This window comes from Schistocerca gregaria, chromosome X, assembly GCF_023897955.1.
Source record: "Schistocerca gregaria isolate iqSchGreg1 chromosome X, iqSchGreg1.2, whole genome shotgun sequence".
In the NCBI taxonomy this organism is placed as follows: Eukaryota; Metazoa; Arthropoda; class Insecta; order Orthoptera; family Acrididae; genus Schistocerca; species Schistocerca gregaria.
In genome coordinates, this window is record NC_064931.1 from 857,126,981 (window position 1) to 857,145,561 (window position 18,581).

The 18,581-nt window shown below is 42.9% G+C and overlaps 1 protein-coding gene across 2 annotated transcripts in view; it reads right to left on the reverse strand.

The window, feature by feature from the left end:
• LOC126298887 (homeobox protein engrailed-like ceh-16) overlaps window positions 1-18,581 on the reverse strand; it is a 157,273-nt gene that overhangs the window by 48,787 nt on the left and 89,905 nt on the right. The window contains exons 3-4 of one of the 2 annotated variants that reach the window (XM_049990421.1): window positions 2,546-2,745; window positions 9-145 (exon numbers count right to left, since the gene is read on the reverse strand). In XM_049990421.1, the coding sequence (XP_049846378.1) occupies window positions 9-145; window positions 2,546-2,745 (337 nt within the window). Of the gene's footprint in view, window positions 1-8; window positions 146-2,545; window positions 2,749-18,581 lie in introns of both variants that reach the window. The other variant, XM_049990420.1, reaches the window with a different exon arrangement.

The following is an 18,581-nucleotide window of genomic DNA, read 5'->3' on the forward strand; positions in this document are numbered from 1 at the left end:
CAGCGTACCAGAGACGATCTCCCACGAAGATAGGCCTGGGTGCCATGATGCCAAGCGAGCTGTAATACTGTTGAGCCACCAGCTCCAGCTCGTTTGTGTATTTCCTCTTCCACTTGGTCCTCCGGTTCTGGAACCAGATTTTTATCTGAAACATCAAATACCCATCACTTCTGATGGAAAGTCTGCCAAGAGCAACTGTCTGTTGTTTATCGTCTAGTGTTCCGAAGCCAGATTTTTACAGTAAATCGAAGCAAATAATCTTTAACGTGTTGTAAGCTCCTCTGATGATAAAATGCTTATGAATAATACACTGGCGGAGATGAAAAGTGTTACGCCACAAACAGTTTTCAAATTGATACTCCAGTATTTTCATGCCTGTGAGACACGTTGAATAAAATTTCGTCGTTAAAAGAAATTGTTTTCAGTATTTTCAGTACATAAAAAAGTATGTGAGTAGATGACGATTGGGTGCGTCTAGCATAACTCAAACTTTTCAGGTGTTGTTCGCAACACAAAGACTCTTCCGGGCTTAGTGACAGATCGAAATCATTGGCATGTGTGTCATGGGAGCCTTATACCGACAGAACACACAGTAGAGCAATAACTGGAGAACCAGTGATGACTCGGAACAGTGTGGCTGGAGTATTAGGCACCTATTCCTTCAGAAAGTTATACAGTACGACAAGGTCGATGATTGTTGGACTGTCCGCGACGAATAGATGGATGTTAGCAACTGAAACCATAGAAGTCGCTACAGGCAGGACGTCATCTCGAATCATCGGGAATAGGTCGCTGGAAACTAGGTTATCTCGCGGTGTCATGTGTATTTTACCGTTGACACCTTACCGCGGGCAACAGAGGCTTGCGTGATGTAGAGCCAGAATCAGCTGGGACATTGAGTGCGTTCTCTAGTGATGAACGGTAATTCACCCTTCCGTTTGTAGTGGACAAATCGAAACCAAGATACCCGCAGAAGACTTGATGAAAGGTTACAGAAAGTAGAGATACTCGAGACACGCAACTGTATAACTCCTCGAATCATGGTGTGGGTAACTGTGAGATGCGACATCAGGAATGATTTGGTAACAGTTGGAGAAAAGCTGAATGCTCGCGAATAAGTGGCAAGAACGGCAAAGACTGTTTTTATAACTCGTTCCTAGGGTACCAAATGCATATTACAGCAGGATAATGCAAATCACGTACTGCACTTCACACCGCAAGCGCCTTGAGGAATGTATGGCTCTTGCTGGTCTGCCTGGTAGTGATTTGTCACAAATAAAGCATGTTTGGGACGCGACTGGAAGAGGTATACTTTTAGACCAATCTCAAGCTAGAAATCACAAACTGACCCATCAGGCATAACAGGAAATTCGTGTAGATGATATTTTTCTCTCATTACCCAACGAATACAAGAGTGTATTCCTCCACGTGCGAGTTGCAAAAATGGCTCTGAGCACTTTGGGACTTAACATCTGAGGTCATCAGTCCCCTAGAACTTAGAGCCACTTAAACCTAACTAACCTAAGGACATCACACACAACCATGCCCGAGGCAGGATTCGAACCTGCGACCGAAGTGGTCGCGCGGTTCCAGACCGAAGCGCCTAGAATCGCTCGGCCACACCGGCCGGCCGTGCGACTTGCATCTCACACTGATGTTGATGATGATTTCCGAGTAGAATATAAGTTTAATCATTTAATACCCGCTTTGCGCTGAACGTCTCAGCAAACTTAATTAAGCATGGTGCTTTATGATATGGCACTTTTCATTTCCGTCAATGTGTTTTTCCGTTGCTGAGTATGCGACAGTATTAGCTTAACTTATAAAAAAATTGACAAACATTTTAATTGGTAATACAAGGTAAGAATGTTTATAATGTTAACAGCAACCAATCACAAGTATGTTTATAAAGGTTTTGAATCATACCATGACCAGTTTCGAATGTATTATAAATCCATCTTCAGATCGTTGTTATAGGTGTCCTTCCTTGCTTGCTGGGGCCTCCTTTTGTGTTCGTCGTCTGTTTGCTGCTGTGTTGTTATTATCAAACCGATAACGAATGCAAAATGAGGCTCCAGCAAGAAAGTAAAGAAACTTGTAACAATCATCTGAAGATGTGAATGCGTAGGCTTCTCCTGCCAGAGTCAGTCGACATAAAAGTTTTCTGGATATGGTACCGCGTCATATTGTATAAACTCCCGCTGGAGGAAACCAACATTTCGGCCACGGTTGCAGCTGCCTTTTTCTGTGTCTACTAGTCATATTAGGTAAGGCCCAGTAGGAGGCCGCTGCAACCGTAGCCAAAACTTTGCTTTATACAATATGACGCGATACCATTACCAGAAGACGTATGTGTCATCCGAAGATAGATTGTAAGAACTTCGGAACCGGTCATGGTTTGATTCAAATAAACCTTTTTAAACCACACTTATGGCTGGTCGCTCTTTAAATCATAAACCTTATAGAACTACAGCCACTGTTCCCAAAATGTCAGTTTTCAACAAGGTTACATTAAAGTTAACGGCAGGGTAGAGCATTAACGAACTTGCGTCTCGGTGAGGCCGAGGTCCCTGCTGAGCGCCTGCCTCTTGGCGGTGGAGAGGTACTTGTTCGCCTCGAACTCCGCCTCCAGCGCCTTGATCTGCTGCGCCGAGAACGCCGTGCGGGGCCGCTTCTTCCGCTCGCGACTGCTGCTGCCGCCGCTGCTGTTGTTGCCAGCTCCTCCACCATCGCCACTGCCGCCCACTGCTGCAGCACAGCAATGCCCCACGTAAACAACCGTACCGAGATAAGCTCACCACACTAATATTCCTCTCCCCCTTAAACGAGCACACTGGTCGCTTTGGATCTATTTACACACAGCACAGATTCAGAAAACATCGTTCTTGTGAAACACAACTGACCCTTTATTCACACAGAGTAATGGGAGCCATCGACAGGGAATCTCAAGTTGATTCCGTATTTCTAGATTTCCAGAAGGTTTTTGATACAGCTCCTCACAAGCGACTGCTAATCAAATTTCGTACGTATGGAGTATCGTCTCAGTTTTGCGACTGGATTCGTAATTTCCAGTGAGAAAGGACACAGCTTGTAGTAAATGAATGGAAATCATTGAAAGGAACAGGAGTGCTACCTGACGTACCCCAAGAAAGTGATGTACTCCCACTGCTGTTCCTAATCTTTATATATGATTTGGGAGAGAATGTAAACAGCTTTCTTAGACTGTGTGAACATGGTGCAGTCGTTTACCGTCTAGTATAGAATCATCAAATTACAAAATGATTTAGACAAGATATCTGTACAGTGTTGAAAGTGGCTTTTGACCCTGAACAACAAAAGTGAGTTCCTTCACATGAGTAGCATAAAGGATCCATTAAATTTTGGTTACACAATAAATAATACAAATTTAAAGGTTGTCAATTCAACTAAATACCTAGACATTACATTTACGAACAGCTTAAATTGTAACCATCGTACACAAAATGTAAATAAACCTAAAGTATATCTGTTTAAAAAAGCAGATAAAAATTCGCTTGACGCTTTCCTATGAGACAGACTCCATTCCTTCTGAACTGAGTATTTAAGGACAGACCAGATGTGGCTTGAATTCGAAGAAATAGTATGGACAGGAAGTGAGAGACTTATACCAAATAAATTAAATGACCCCCGTGGTACGACTAGTAGTTCAGAACACTTGCATAAGCAACAAGAAAAGCATGCAAAATTTTTCAAAAATGCCAAGTCCCTAACATTATGTAAGAAACTGTTATCAATGATATTGTACGGCAGTTTTGTAGGTCACTTCTTTTATCCTTTATGTAGAAGAGGGTGCGATCTCTGCTTTCTCCCAATCACTGTGCACAGTTCTTTTTCTTTTTTTGAGCGTGGGGGGGGGGGGGGGGGTTATACGTTATATGGTGTTTAAGGCTAACTGTAGAATCCGATAGGAATTCCTTCGGGTACTTGGAAATTGTTCACTTTTAGCAGTTTTAGCTTTTTTTCAATTCCACTTATATTAATGCCTTTGCAGAGATGCGAGAATTAAACTGAACTGTGCTACTAGATCTGCCTTTTCAAAGGAACATTTGAAACGCTGTGTTCAACCTTGCTTCTGTCACCTTTCTGTTCCTGTGTCTTTCTTAAGTATCTCGATACTAACTTTGGTGCCACTGAAAGCCTTAACATACTATCAGAAATTCTTTAAAGTAATAAAACGCCAGTTGGCTGTATATCACTGTATTTTTCTTTTTTACTATCTAGATTTCTACTTTCACGCCATTATCGAGTACAGTGCTAAAAGTTCTTAGACAATTAACACGTCATATCTGGTAAAGCCAGCCCAAAGTAGATAAACGTTTCTTTTTTTTATGTAAGGGATTTCGAGGAGAGTCCGGTACCTCAGTTGTTGAAGGCTTCGCGCTTTGTCCTTTCGCTATGAGTTTTACCTGTTACTCCTAGGTCGACCACACAAACCGCTGTCGGTCTTTGGCCTCACCAGTCAGCCTCGTCCACCTTCTTCGCTCCATGTACACTTCTCCAGTTAGTGCTATCGTCCTCATATCCTCTGTGATTCCGTCGATCCATCGCAGCCGTGTTCTTCTCCTTGGTCCGTTACTGCTAATTTCTTCCTAGTGATCTGGCTTTCTTTAAGCATTACGTATCCATACTACTTCAGTCCCCTCTCTTTAATCACTTCCGTAACATCAAGCGATTTGTACAGCTCATGCAATTGGTAGTTTTTCCTTTTTCTCCATTCGTCTCAAACCTTCACAGCGAGAGAGGTAGCTCAGTGGTTAGCACACTGGACTCGAGTTCGGGAGGACGACGGTTCAAACCTTCGTCCGACCATCCAGATTTAGGTTTTCTGTGATTTCCCTAAATCGCTCCTCGCAAATGCCGGGACGTTTCCTTTGAAAGAGCAGTGCCTGTTTTCTTCCCCATCCTTGGCACGATCCGAGCTTGTGCTCCGTCTCTAATGACCTCGATGTCTAGGGGACGATAAACTCAATCTTTCTTCCTTCCTTTCATCCATCTCTGGTCCAAAAATCGGCGTCAGAACAGCATTCTCAAGTGTTAGGAGTTTTCTTTCTATTTTCTTGGGTCAGAGTCCAGCTCCCTGCTCCCTATACAATTTCGGGTTGCATTACAAACTTTTAGACAGTAATCTTCGTGGATCTTGGTAGAAGCGGACTTGAGCAGCTTTCGGAGTGCAAAACTGTTTCCTGCTTCAATTCTTCCCATTATTTTCTGGTGCATCTAATGCCTTTCACAGAGTAATGCCACAAGATATTTGAACGGTTTTATCCTTTCAAAAATTTCAGCGCCTTCATCTAAGAATCTGTCATCGTTCTCTATGCTCACTATCAGGCATTTGATCTTATCCATATTCATCTTCAAGACTGTTCTCATTGACTCTTCTATTAACATTCTTGCCATCTGAACCGGATCTTGCACATTCCGTGCTATTAAAACTACGTAATACGCATAGTGCAGGCAACCTCGTGAAGACGACGACAGGCATAGCAGCGTAGAACAAGACCTCGCGCGCAAACTGTAAACAGCCGTGCACTACAACGGCCCCAGCGGCCCGTCCGTATTGACGTAGTGCATGCAAATTATTGGGCCAGTAGTAATGGCAGGCGTCATACGTCGCTGCCGTCGGGTATACAATATGATAACGGCATAAAATTCAAACAGTAATGTATGAATTAAGAAGTGTAAAAACATAGGAGACCACATTGGAATATACATTATGCAGGACATGCCAAGGCGAAAGCTATGCACAGACACATAGAAAACCCTAATACACAAAAGCAATGTAAAAGAATAATGGAACAAAATGCATAGAGTGAGAAAATAAAGAGCCGACTACAAATAAATGGCTAAAAGGCAACAACGACAAAAAGATAAAATACAACTGTATACACAACACAAGCGACCAAGAGCCTGGTAATAAAAACTAGAAACTAGTTAACTGTGCAAAAGTGGGGAACATGCAATCTTAGAGAACCTGATTCTACTGGACAACTGATTATGAAGTAACTTCTTAGCGTGTGGATGTTAAACAATTTCGATCTCTTCAAGCAGAATCAGCCTCTTACCTTTGGTAGCGTGGTGCAATCAAAACCTTTAAGTTTCCGAGCGTATGTAGTTGGCGGTCACTGGTTTTAAGGTGCTCAGCGAAGGCGGAATTATGCTTAACCTAGCCACGCGGAGTGGTGGAGCGGTTAGAGGCGCCATGTCACGGATTGCGAGGCCCCTTCCGCCGGAGGTTCGAGTCCTCTCTCGGGCATGGGTGTGTGTGTTGTTCTTAGCATTCGTTAGTTTAAGTAGTGTGTAAGTCTTGGGACCGATGACCTCAGCAGTTTGGTCCCATAGGAATTCACACACATTTGAACATTTTCCTGAAACCTAATTATAAAAGCCCTTCCCTTCTGGCCAGTATAAGAAGCTTGATATTCACAGGTTATTTCCATATGCTCTATTACGTTTTGTTTGTTTCTTTTTCCAGTACAATTGGAATTTCTTGCCGTTATGTCATTGTTCACCCGACGGCAGCGCCACACGCCGACTTTCATTACTACTAGCCCGACACTTCGTATGAGCTCCTCTCATTCTTACGTATGCGTTATGTGAATGCGGAGGGCCTCTGGGGCTGTTGTAGCGTAGGCTGTTTACAGTCCTGTGCTGCGCTGCTATGCCTGTAATCGCTTCCATGAGGTTGCCTTAAGTGTGTTTTACGCTGTATCATACATCCTCGATGTCTGCCTCTTTAACATAACCAGATGATTCCCTATTCAGGCGAAACGCGTCATTCTTAAGTAAGTAAAGAACATTCTGTAACCTTCGACTATTTTTTTAAATAGTAGCAATAGAAGACTGCAGTACCACCACGCGAAGATGGAATTATTTTTTTAAAAAAATAATACGATTTAATGGTCTCACGAGAGACTCATTAAGATGAGTTTTTTTCACCAAACTAAAGCTGATTCCTTCTGTGTGCCAATCTCAAAGCTGAGCTACTACGCCCCTCCAATGGGCACAACGTCTACGGAACAAAGAAACACTAAACGAAAAAAGGAAGAAAGACCTCGGCTACTTCTTACCCTAAGAGCTGAAAGCTGTAACGTGGCGCTGTGTGGAACAGATATAACAGACATATATTTTTCTTCAGAATTGCTACCATCTGCGGTGTTTCACTCTGCAGTAGGTGAGTCTATCGTGAAAAAACAAGTGCCTCGTTTAGAGCGGAGAATTGTGCGCCGGTTAAAACGCCGTTGTGGATACAATTACCGACCGACAAAGTGATGGCGTACTACTCACAACTCCGCGGCCCGCGCCCCGCGATTGGCAGCGAGGGCTCTATTTGTGTGCGCAGCGCTGACGGAAGGTGTTTCCTCGTAATTAGGCAACATTTAGCGCGCAGTTTGTCTTCGTACGTCTAATTAAAGCGGACGCTCGGGCGGCTCACTTCTGGAAGCTCTTCATCTCTCGGGAGGCAGGGCTGCCCAGCGCGGGACAACGGCCGACGCGCGCCTCGCTTTCGTTTTCTGTTTGCAGCTCGCTTATTTATCACCTCTGTTTATGCGCACATATGTGCCTCAGCGCTGACTTTTTCTTCATTTTCTTATTAGTGCTTACTGCAATTTCTTACAAGGGAACAGTTAAGCGCTCACCAGTTTACACATTTAAATCGAGCGTATACAAAAGAGGAACGTGCTTAGATTTTTATACTCTTACCCATGTATCTTCTTGTGAACCTACCTATCGTCCAGCTAAGTAACGTGCGCAGTTACACTGATGATCCAAAACATTACGACCACCTACGTAATAGCTTTTTTGTCCGTCTTTCGAACGAGATACGTCACTGTCTCTACGTATAAGGATCCGACAGTTCGTTGCTAGACTTGTGGAGGAATGTGGTGTTAGATGTCTATGCACAGGTCATGTAATTCGCGGAAATAACGAGCTGCTGGTTTTTGTACGCGGAGATGGCGCCCGGTGACCCTGATGGGTTCCGTAGGATTTACATCACGCGAATTTAGTCGGCGAGACATCAACGTGAGTTCACTATAACGCACCTCAAACCAGTGCAGCAGCACAGTTGTGGTTCCGAGACACGGTCAATTATACCGGCAAAAGAAGACCTCGCCGTCGGGAATGACGTAAAACATGAAGGGATGTAGGTGGTTCGCAGCTGTCAGCGTGTCATCGATTACTACTACAGGTCTCATGCAGTGGCAGAAGAATGCCTCTCATGGCACAACACTGTTCCCGCCAGCCTCCGTCCTTGGTGCGCTACACGTTTCGAGCCGCTGTTCTCGATGACCATGTTTTTGCAGACGACCATTGGCCTAGTCAGAGCAAAAATGTGATTCACCCGAAAAGCTGAAAAGTTTCCATTGATCGACGGTCAAATTACGACGGTTCCGCGCCCACTGCAATCTTAACCGACGATATCGTTGGGCCGATATGTGAACACGTATACTGTGTGATCAAAAGCATCCGTTCGGATACGTTTTTGATATTAGGTGCAGTGTGGTGCCACCTACTGCTAGGTATTCCATATCAGCGACCTCAGTAGTCATTCGATATCGTGAGAGAGTAGAATGGGGCGCTCCGCGGAACTCACGGACTTCGGACGTGGTCAGGTGATTGGGTGTCACTTGTGCCATACATCTGTACGCGAGATTTCCACACTCCCAAACATCCCTAGGTCCATTATTTCCGATGTGATAGTGAAGTGTAAACGTGAAGGAACACGTACAGCACAAAATCGTACAGTCCGACCTCATCTGTTGACAGAGAGACTGCCGACTGTTGAAGAGGGTCGTGATGTGTAATAGGCAGACATCTATCCAGACCATCACACAGGAATTACAAACTGCATCAGGATCCACTGTAAGTAATATGACAGTTAGGCGGGAGGTGATAAAACTTTGATTTCATGGTCGAGCGGCTGCTCATAAGCCACACATCACACCAGTAAATGCCAAACGACGCCTTGCCTGGTGTAAGGAGCGTAATCATCAAACGATTGAACAGTGGAAAAACGTTGTGTCGAGTGACGAATCACGGTACAGAGTATGGCGATCCGATGGCAGGGTGTGGGTATGGCGAATGCCCGGTGAACGTCATCTGCCAGCGTGTGTAGTGCCAACAGTAAAACTCGGGAGGCGGTGGTGTTTTGGTGTGGTCGTGTTTTTCATGGAAGGGGCTTGCACCCCTTGTTCTTTTGCGTGGCACTATCACAGCACAGGCCTACAATGACGTTATAAGCACCTTCGTGCTTCGCACTGTTGAAGACCAATTCGGGGATGGCGACTGCATCTTTCAACACGATCGAGCACCTGTTCATAATACACGGCCTGTGGCGGAGTGGTTACACGACAATAACGTCCCTGTAATGGACTGGCCTGCTCAGAGTCGTGATATGAATCCTATAGAACACCTTTGGGACGTTTTGGAACGCCGACTTCGTGCCAAGCCTCACTGACCGACATCGCTACCTCTCCACAGTGACACTCCGTGAAGAATGGGCTGCCATTCACCAAGAAACCTTCCAGAACCTGATTGAAAGTATACCTGCGAGAGTGGAAGCTGTCGTCGAGGCTTAGGATGGACCAACACCATACTGAATTCCAGCGTTACTGATGGAGGGCGCCACGAACTTGTAAGTCAATTTCAGCCATGTGTCCGTATACTTTTAATCGCATAGTGTAGGTGTGGTCTGATGCGGAGTTCCATGTTAACAATTTACGATGACCGATGTGCTCCGAAACACTTGTGCGTGCACCATCATTGTGTTGTTTCGGCAGAGATGCCACAGATCACCATCTATTCTATTTTACAGAGCAGACAAGCCTCCGAACTCGACAGTCTGTGATGAGTCGCGGACGTCAACCATTGAGTGCCTAGTGGTAGTTTCAATGTCTGTCTACCTCTTTCCGTAAATAATTGCGACAGTAGCACGTGAACATTCGACCAGGTTCGCTGTCTCCGAGATACCCGATCACAGGCTCTGCTTAATCATAATCTGCTCTTTGTCCAAGTCGCTATCTCAATAGGTTTCCCCATTTGCAGCCCACATCTTCGCGAAGGTAATCCTCCGTCCGTGTCTGCTCCGCTTACATACTTTTTTGTAATTGCAGCTCCACCAGGAGGCATCCAGCGTCGCGGTGGGCAGTGGTCACAATGTTCTGGCTGATCAGCGTGTGTTCACTAGCTAATCAAAAGTATCCGCACAACCCTGTGTAACGCGAAGTTGAACACTTGGTGTCAAGACAGGTCGACCCGCCAGTGTTAAAGGAGGAGTAGAGTACTGTGCTGTCAATTGAGAAGCATTGACAGTAGAATGGGTCGCTCAGGAGAGCTCAGTGACTTTGAAATCGGGCTAGTCATTGGCTATCACCTGAGTAATATATCCATCAGGGATATTCCAACCCTTCTAAAACTGCCCAAATCGACTGTTGGTGAGGTGACTGTGAAGTGGAACAACCACAGCTAAACAAAGACCAGGCAGACCTCATGCACAGACTCAAAAGAATCGTCGAGCATAGTCTATGGTGCTCCCAGTGCTGTCACACTGACTGCGCGTAGGGTGTTAAAAAGAATGGGGTACAATACAATGGAGAGATGGTGTTACGCTATGGCGACAATTTCGTGGTTAGCATGTGGAGCTCTTACTGCGCATAAGAAAGTTGTAAATACAGAAGGATGTGAACACATTTGGCAGCACTGTGTACTGTGAACAGCTGTGGAACAATTGGGATGTGATGACTGTGTGTTAGCATGTCAGCGCAGACTGTCATAAAGCAGCATATATGAGGCAATGCTTCGTGGACAATAATATTCCTGTAATGGACCGGTCTGGCCAGAGTTTCGACCAGAAGCGAATGGAAAAACTTTGGTATGAGTTAGAACATCTGCTTGCCTCCATACCCCAGAGTCCAATGTCACTACCTTCTATTGTTTCGACTCTTGGGGAAGAACGGGCTGTAATTCCTCCACAGACAATCAGATTTCTCTTTGAAAGTGTCACCAGCAGAGTTCTAGCCGTCATACAGACCAAGAGTGCCCCCTAATACGTATCTGGGTAGTGTATATCCAAGGTTCAGTGGGTCATGCGGCGAGCGATTTTCAGTCACCTCTTTGTCGACTTCAATTTAACTCATAGACTCTTCAGAATGCAGATTTTTGTCGCAATAAACTTTCTTCTGTGCATAGTAGTTTCTCTGAACGATCATTAGAGGTAGGAGCACGGATTGTACAGTAAAACTTGATGGGTATCGGTTATGCATTTTGGGGAGGTGCGTCCAACGGTATGGACTGTAATACCTTTCCTAACTTAAAGAAAGGCAAAAAATATGATCTGCAGGTATATTCCTTACAACAAATTCTAAAGAACTTGCCAACAATACAGTACAGTTGCGTACATTCTTATTTCACTAAATATTTATCCGCCTCACAACGGCGGATTTCTAATTTTAGTTTTACAACTTATGAACTTATGGCCACATAATCATCAACTAAGGAACTATGAATACTTGAAATGTGCTTATCAATTTTTGTAAGATTTTTACTGCTTCCATATAAAGTTGTTAGTCCAATTGTTCATCATTTCTAAATCTGATTCCACGACTTAAAGTAACGCAGATTGTTTTCCTTAATCCTACATAGCCCCACTGCGGTAAATTTTATGTTTTGCTAGTAATGGAGAAGATATGTTTTTTTTTAGTTTGGGGCACCATATTTTTGTTTTCAGACAACATTGTGGGCCAAATGACAGTTGCTTGATGAACAGGAGAGAAACACTAGTTTACACCGGATGAGAGAAAACAGAAGTCACTCGGGAATGTTACTTTAATGTATTTCATTTAATATCATGAAGAACTCACAAATATCAATAAACATGTAACTCTTCAGGCTTTCCCGGCGATCTAATGACATCTTGGGTTGACGGGTGTTCTGCCGGATATCAGCGTCGTACTTGCACGATATTTCGGTCACGTAGCTCGTTACCTTCATCAGGTGCGACCTGAGACTGCTCCTCGAGTGGGCCTGGTCCAGTATAACCAACGGCTGAAGGCGCTTCCTCTGTGGTCCGCGCCCATTCCCTGCGACCTGCTGGAGTGTTGCTGCTCCGTTTTCCGTCCGCTGCGGTTCTAGGTGTTCCCTCTGCGGTCCGCGCACACCAAACCCGCTCCGGGGGGTTTCATCTACGGTCTGGGGTACCAAGCGTTCCCCCTGCGCTCCGCGCCCGCTCACCACGACCTGTTGGAGCGTTGCCGCTCCGTTTTTCGTCCGCTGCGGCTCTGGATGTTCCCTCTGCGGTCCGCGCCCACCAGTCCCACTTCTGGGTGATCCATCTTCGGTCTGGTGCGCCTGGCGGTCCGTCAGGGGCTCGTTTTCCATCTCCATGTCTCTGGTTCTTCTGTTTGTGTAGTATTGCAGCTGGCCCCGTTGCTCCTTTAACAATTCCAGAGCCGGATCCCAGGCTCTGCTTAGCTGGTACCCTGTGTCACGGTTCATAAGATCGTCAGCCCTTTTTATTTCTATCGATTCTCTTATAACACTGTCCCAAAATCTGGGTCTTTGTGCTTGAATCTTGGTATCCTCATATTTCATGGCATGATCTAGTTCTAGACAGTGTTCAGCAATGGCTGACTTAGTCACCTGTCTTAATCTAGTGTGCCTCTGATGTTCTTTGCACCTGATCTCCACAGTTCTTGTCGTCTGGCCAATGTAGGACATGCCACATTGACAAGGTATATTGTAGATCCCTGGTTTTCGTAACCCCAGGTCGTCTTTGACACTCCCCAGCAGTCCCCCGATCTTGTTGGATGGACAGAAAACACACTTGATATTGTGTTTACGGAGGATCCTACTGATTTTGGCAGAAATAGAGCCAGCATAGGGCAGATATGCCACCTTCTTTGCTCCATCTTGGTCTTCTTCAGGAACCTGTGGTATAGTGGCTGGTTGGAGTGCCCTCTCAATTTGTCTGTCCATGTATCCATTCTTGGAGAAAACTGTTTTGGGTCTGACAGGGCATGTGCTCTGTGGACCAAAGTCTTCAGAACCCCATTCTTCTGTGCTGGTTGGTGACAGCTGCTGGCCTGCAGATATTAATCAGTGTGTGTTGGTTTTCGGTACACACTGTGGCCAATTGATCCATCTGCTTTCCTCTGGACTAGTACATCCAGAAATGGCAGCTGGCCATTCTTCTCCAGTTCCATGGTGAACTTGATATTAGGGTGGCATGAGTTAAGATGTTCAAGAAACTCATTGAGCCTGTCCATCCCATGTGGTCAGATCACGAAGGTGTCATCCATATACCTAAAGAAGCATGTGGGTTTAAATGTGGCTGTCTCCAATGCCCTCTCCTCAAAGCTCTCCATAAAGATTTTGGCAACCACAGGGGACAGTGGGCTGCCCATAGCTACACCTTCAGTTTGCTCATAATATTGGTTTCTGTACAGGAAATACGTGGATGTCAGTGTATGACTGAACAGGTGCAACAGAGCACCGTCAAATTTATCTGCAATCAGTTCTAGTGAGTCCTTCAGTGGGACCCTGGTGAACAGCGATACCACATCAAAACTAACCATGATGTCCGAATCTGTGATGTGCAGTTGCTTGTGGCGTTGCAGGAAATCTTCTGAGTTGCGGATGTGGTGAATACATTTCCCCACATACGGAGACAGGAGACCTTTCAAGTACTTGGCTGTTTTGTACGTAGGTGCCCCAATATTACTGACAATTGGACGTAGGGGCACGCCCTCCTTGTGTATTTTGTGCAGACCATACAGTCTAGTTGGCGCTGGCGCTTTTTCCCGTAGTTTTCTGATGATCTTATCGGGCATACCTGTTTCCTTCAAGAGAGCACTAGTCTTCTTGGCCACCTTGTCCGTGGGGTCACACTCCAGAATTCTGTATGCAAGGTCCTTCAGAAGTTGGCGCACTTTCTCATCATAATCCACCTGCTGCAAGATGACAGTGGAGTTCCCTTTGTCTGCTGGCAATACCACAATGCTCTTGTTTACCCGGAGTTTCTTGAGTGCACCAGAGAAAATAACGTGAGAACATGGACTAGAAGAAAATGTAATCAAGATGTATAGCGTTCTTCCATTTGACTGGTAAAGTCTTCCGTTTTTAAGATGTGAACCATCCAGACTTGATATGTATTAATTCCATGGAAATGTCTTGCTCGCTAAAAACTTTATTTATGACTCGTTTCGAGTCGTCATCATCAAATAACTGTGGTAAAATTTACACAAAAGACAAATTAGAAAAGCTAATACAAGATAATTACGAGGCGAAAGTAACAATACAAGAAAGACGTACCGTCTCATATGAAATTGCCGTTAGGTGGTATTTGCGAAAGATGTTCTTTGGAGACTTCGCATGCCTGACTGAACTTAGCAGACTCGAAGACCATATCATATTAAATTGGCGCCAGATGGCATTGATGTCAGAAATCGAGTCGAACCAAGACATAGCTTTTATACTACACAAAACAACGTAAATATTCATACCACATTTTTGGATACTTGCACGTTTTAGTGGACAGGGACATAATAGAGATGGAGTTGCTATCTATTTAAACAAAGAGGTAAAGGACACCATTTCATGGACAGACAGAAACATAGAGAAATTGTCTTTGAAGCAACAGGTATACAGAGAAAGGAAGATGAGCTTAATTCTAGAACTTTATAGATCTCCATGTTGCCAGGTAAGACGTTTTCTCAAGTAATTACGTGTACTGCTAGAAAAGGATACCAGCGAATTCACATACATAATAGTTGTAGGTGATGATATAAGAACTGTGGAAGACAGTTTTCACTCAAGAGAGTTATATTATCTAATCAGAATCCACAACCTAAATTTAGAAGTAAAAAGAAAAAACACTATGCAAAATGCTCTTCCTCTTTAATGAGCTCTGATAGATCAAGTCATCACAAACGTTCCTCAGTCTATGCAGAAAGTTATATTAAATATTAATTTCAGACCATTTTGAGCTCTTGTAGAAATAATGGACGACTCAAAACACAATGAAGTTACATTTATGGATGTAAGACAGAGTAAAAGAAACTAAATGTTATATTTAGCTCAGAAAAATGGAGTAATCCAGTTATACCAAAGTACATGGATAAATGTTTGGAAATTTTCTGTTCATCTCTAAGCTATTGTCTAAATATTTTATTCTGAGAAAAGCAAAAATATAAAGAGAAAGAAACGGATCATACCAGTCATTAAATGAGCGAGACGGGAACTGAAACATTCATGTGAGAGGCGCTAAAAATTAAAAACCAAAGCAGTGTTGAAGACTACAGTAATACAAAGAGAGAGATTACTGCGGATTGCTAAAAGAAATGAAGACGATGTACTTCAAGAAAGCAATTGAAAGTTCACATAATATGGCAAAGAATGTCTGGACTTTTATTAGCCCAGACAGAAAAGAAGTAAATAGAAAAAACAATAAACACATATACTTAAAAAAGAAGGAAAAGAATTTTTGTATCCAGATGAAGTCACTTCCATTTCCTATGGACGCTATCATAACTGTAGTAGACACAATCTTAGGACAAAACCCCACAAAACGAAAACAATAATATATTTTTAAAGTAATGTAAATTTAACAGAATGTTTGCTCCTTTTTCACAGAAAAAATATGGAAATGGGAAAAATAATCATCAAAATGAAAAGAAAAATAAAATTAGATGATATATCCACAAGAGAAGTTAATAACTGCTCACAGTTTCCAGTAAAGTCACCGACATTTCTAATAAACAAGTGTATGGAAGAATCCCTGAGCCCCTCAAAGCCAACACAGTATTTGGACAACTGCTTTTCGGAATGAGATTTTCACTCTACATCGGAGTGTGCGCTAATATGAAACTTCCTGGCAGATTAAAACTGTGTGCCAAGCCGTGACTCGAACTCAAACTGCTTTTCGTTCTCTGTGCAAGTGATGTGATTACACTAAAGGGCGCAAATGTCATCGCATGTGTTAGTGTTACATCTCTTGTAGCTAGTGGTAGCACTTAAAATGAACTGGAAAAAGACTTACTCTGAACATAGAAAATGCAAAAAAGGATTTCAGTAGTAGCAGTTTGTTCATAAATGGTACAGTAACAACTTACCTGCTGTTCCAAACCAGTAGAAATATTCACACTGCAAATATCGGCATTAAATAGAGGAACACAGACCTACAAGAGACAAGTAGCTGTAAGTATTTGAGTGTCGTGACTGACCTGGGAAAATAATGTTGATAATGTGTATAAGAAAATCTGTACTGTTCTAATCAGTCCTGTAACATAAAACTGATTTTATTGCTTGTTTCAAGCTGTCATGTCTGATATCGTCGAAGATCATCCAAAGACAAATAAACATAAACATTATTCTTGTTTCTTTATCAAACATCGGATTTATATGTTTTAAATGTCTCTGTTCGTCTATTAATAATGCAGTAACCTCGCATACACACTCTGTCTTCGGAAGTTTTAGTTAAATTGTCACGTAAAACAAGTAATACCGTTCCATTCGTTGGAAGAGTTTCGTATCATCGTAAGCTGTGTACCAATACACGCGAGTATTGGCAATACGGCGTGGTAGATAAACATGTGAAGTTGTGTGAGACATTTAATATTAAAGTTAACCAATTACAGATATTGGAGTTACGTTTCGTGCAAATACACTAAAAGACACTGTAATGTAGCCGATTTCATTTATTACGGGACATACTCAATCTGTAATTATACTGCTACCAGAAACCTTGTTACTTCCTGCCAGAAAACCACTGGGCGTGTGTTTTGTTTAAGAGCACTGGAGATGCCAGTACCAGAATCTGAATCTACCACCAACACTGAATTAATTTTCACCATTTGTAGAATGTGCAACTACAAATAACTTTTCAGTAATCACTCCATAATACTTACTTCCTCATGCACAAATGAACAACCCTATTTAAAACAACGCATTTTGGAGAGATATCTACTGCAGTGAGTCACTGAAATTGTGTATTTTCGTAATACGCCGGCATAAATACGAGAAACATGATACAGATAACGATACATATGTTACACCCTCACCATTACTGCAATCGTATCAAATTCTCAGCAGTAGTTCCTGAGATGACCCTTTGCATATTAACAGAAAAATGCGCTGGCGGACTTTAGTTTATAATATGTATAGATAGTATGTAGTGTGTCCCAAGAGGAATTGTCAGTATTCAGGGATATGACAGGAAAGATCAGTCGAAGCAAAAGAGTCTAGTAAACATCGCCTCTAAAATGTATACCAAAAGAGTGATGTACATTTGTTCGCTCTGTGAAACGTACCTCGTCTTCTGAAAAGTGCTCATAGCTCAAGTATGCGTTTAGGGCCCCCGTTAAATACACATTTTTGCTTTGAATGACCGTTCTTGTCATGTGCCTGAACATTGACCATTCGTCTGGGATACCCTGTAGGTTACGGAGAGACTTATGATTCGTAAACACTGGATTTTCTTTGCTGACTAAATGCAGCTTATAAAACGCAACAGTGACACAGTGTGATGATGATCATTATTGTTTATTATTACAGTCAAACAATGGGTTCACGATCAAAGTACGTGAAATTTATTAGTGCTCAAATTAGTGAAATTAAATACTATTAGACATAATATTCACATATATATTCAGGGGGCAATATAAAGGCACATTTGCATGCCGTGCGTGACTTTCCTCGGAAACGCAAAATCTTAATTAAATAATTAATCTCTGACAAATAAATAAAGCCTATGGCACAGAACTGCAGCGCTATGCCGCTGATAAAACAAAATACAATTAGGACACTCTTATGTTTCATTAAGAAGAAGTAGGTCGAGTAGAATAGCTGGTGATGGGAAGCACGTATATTTTATTAACTGGCACACCGCCATATTTGATGTTACATAAGAACACTGCGAGTTGCAATCTCACTAGGCACTCGACCATGTAGACATTCTATATTTATGAAAGTAAGATGAATTATTTAACTGTAGGCTTATTCGTTGAATATATCTGATTTAACTAACTGTGTGAACTTTTTTTATGTTTAGTAGACAGTCACCTCTGTACGATGTATTGACATGGCTGGCAAATTATTCTAATATTGAGATTTTGAGACCGCACCTACCGCAGCAGTCTTTGGAAACGATTTAAATGCGAAGTACTATTATTTGAATCTCATTTCACGGTCAACTACGAATAACATTGCATTTACGAAAAAGCCATTGCCAAGCGACTGATACCAAATGATTAAACGTCCACGTTCCAGATAAGCAAATATTAATTACAACCAATCACTATCATACATAATTAATAATTAATATTTTATTTATTCATTTATTTGTTTATTTTATATTATATATAGAGGGTCTATACAAGGGCGATGTACTTGAGGACAATATTATGGAAATGGAAGAGGATGTAGATGAAGATGAAATGGGAGATACGATACTGCGTGAAGAGTTTGACAGAGCACTGAAAGACCTGAGTCGAAACAAGGCCCCCGGAGTAGACAACATTCCATTAGAACTACTTACGGCCTTGGGAGAG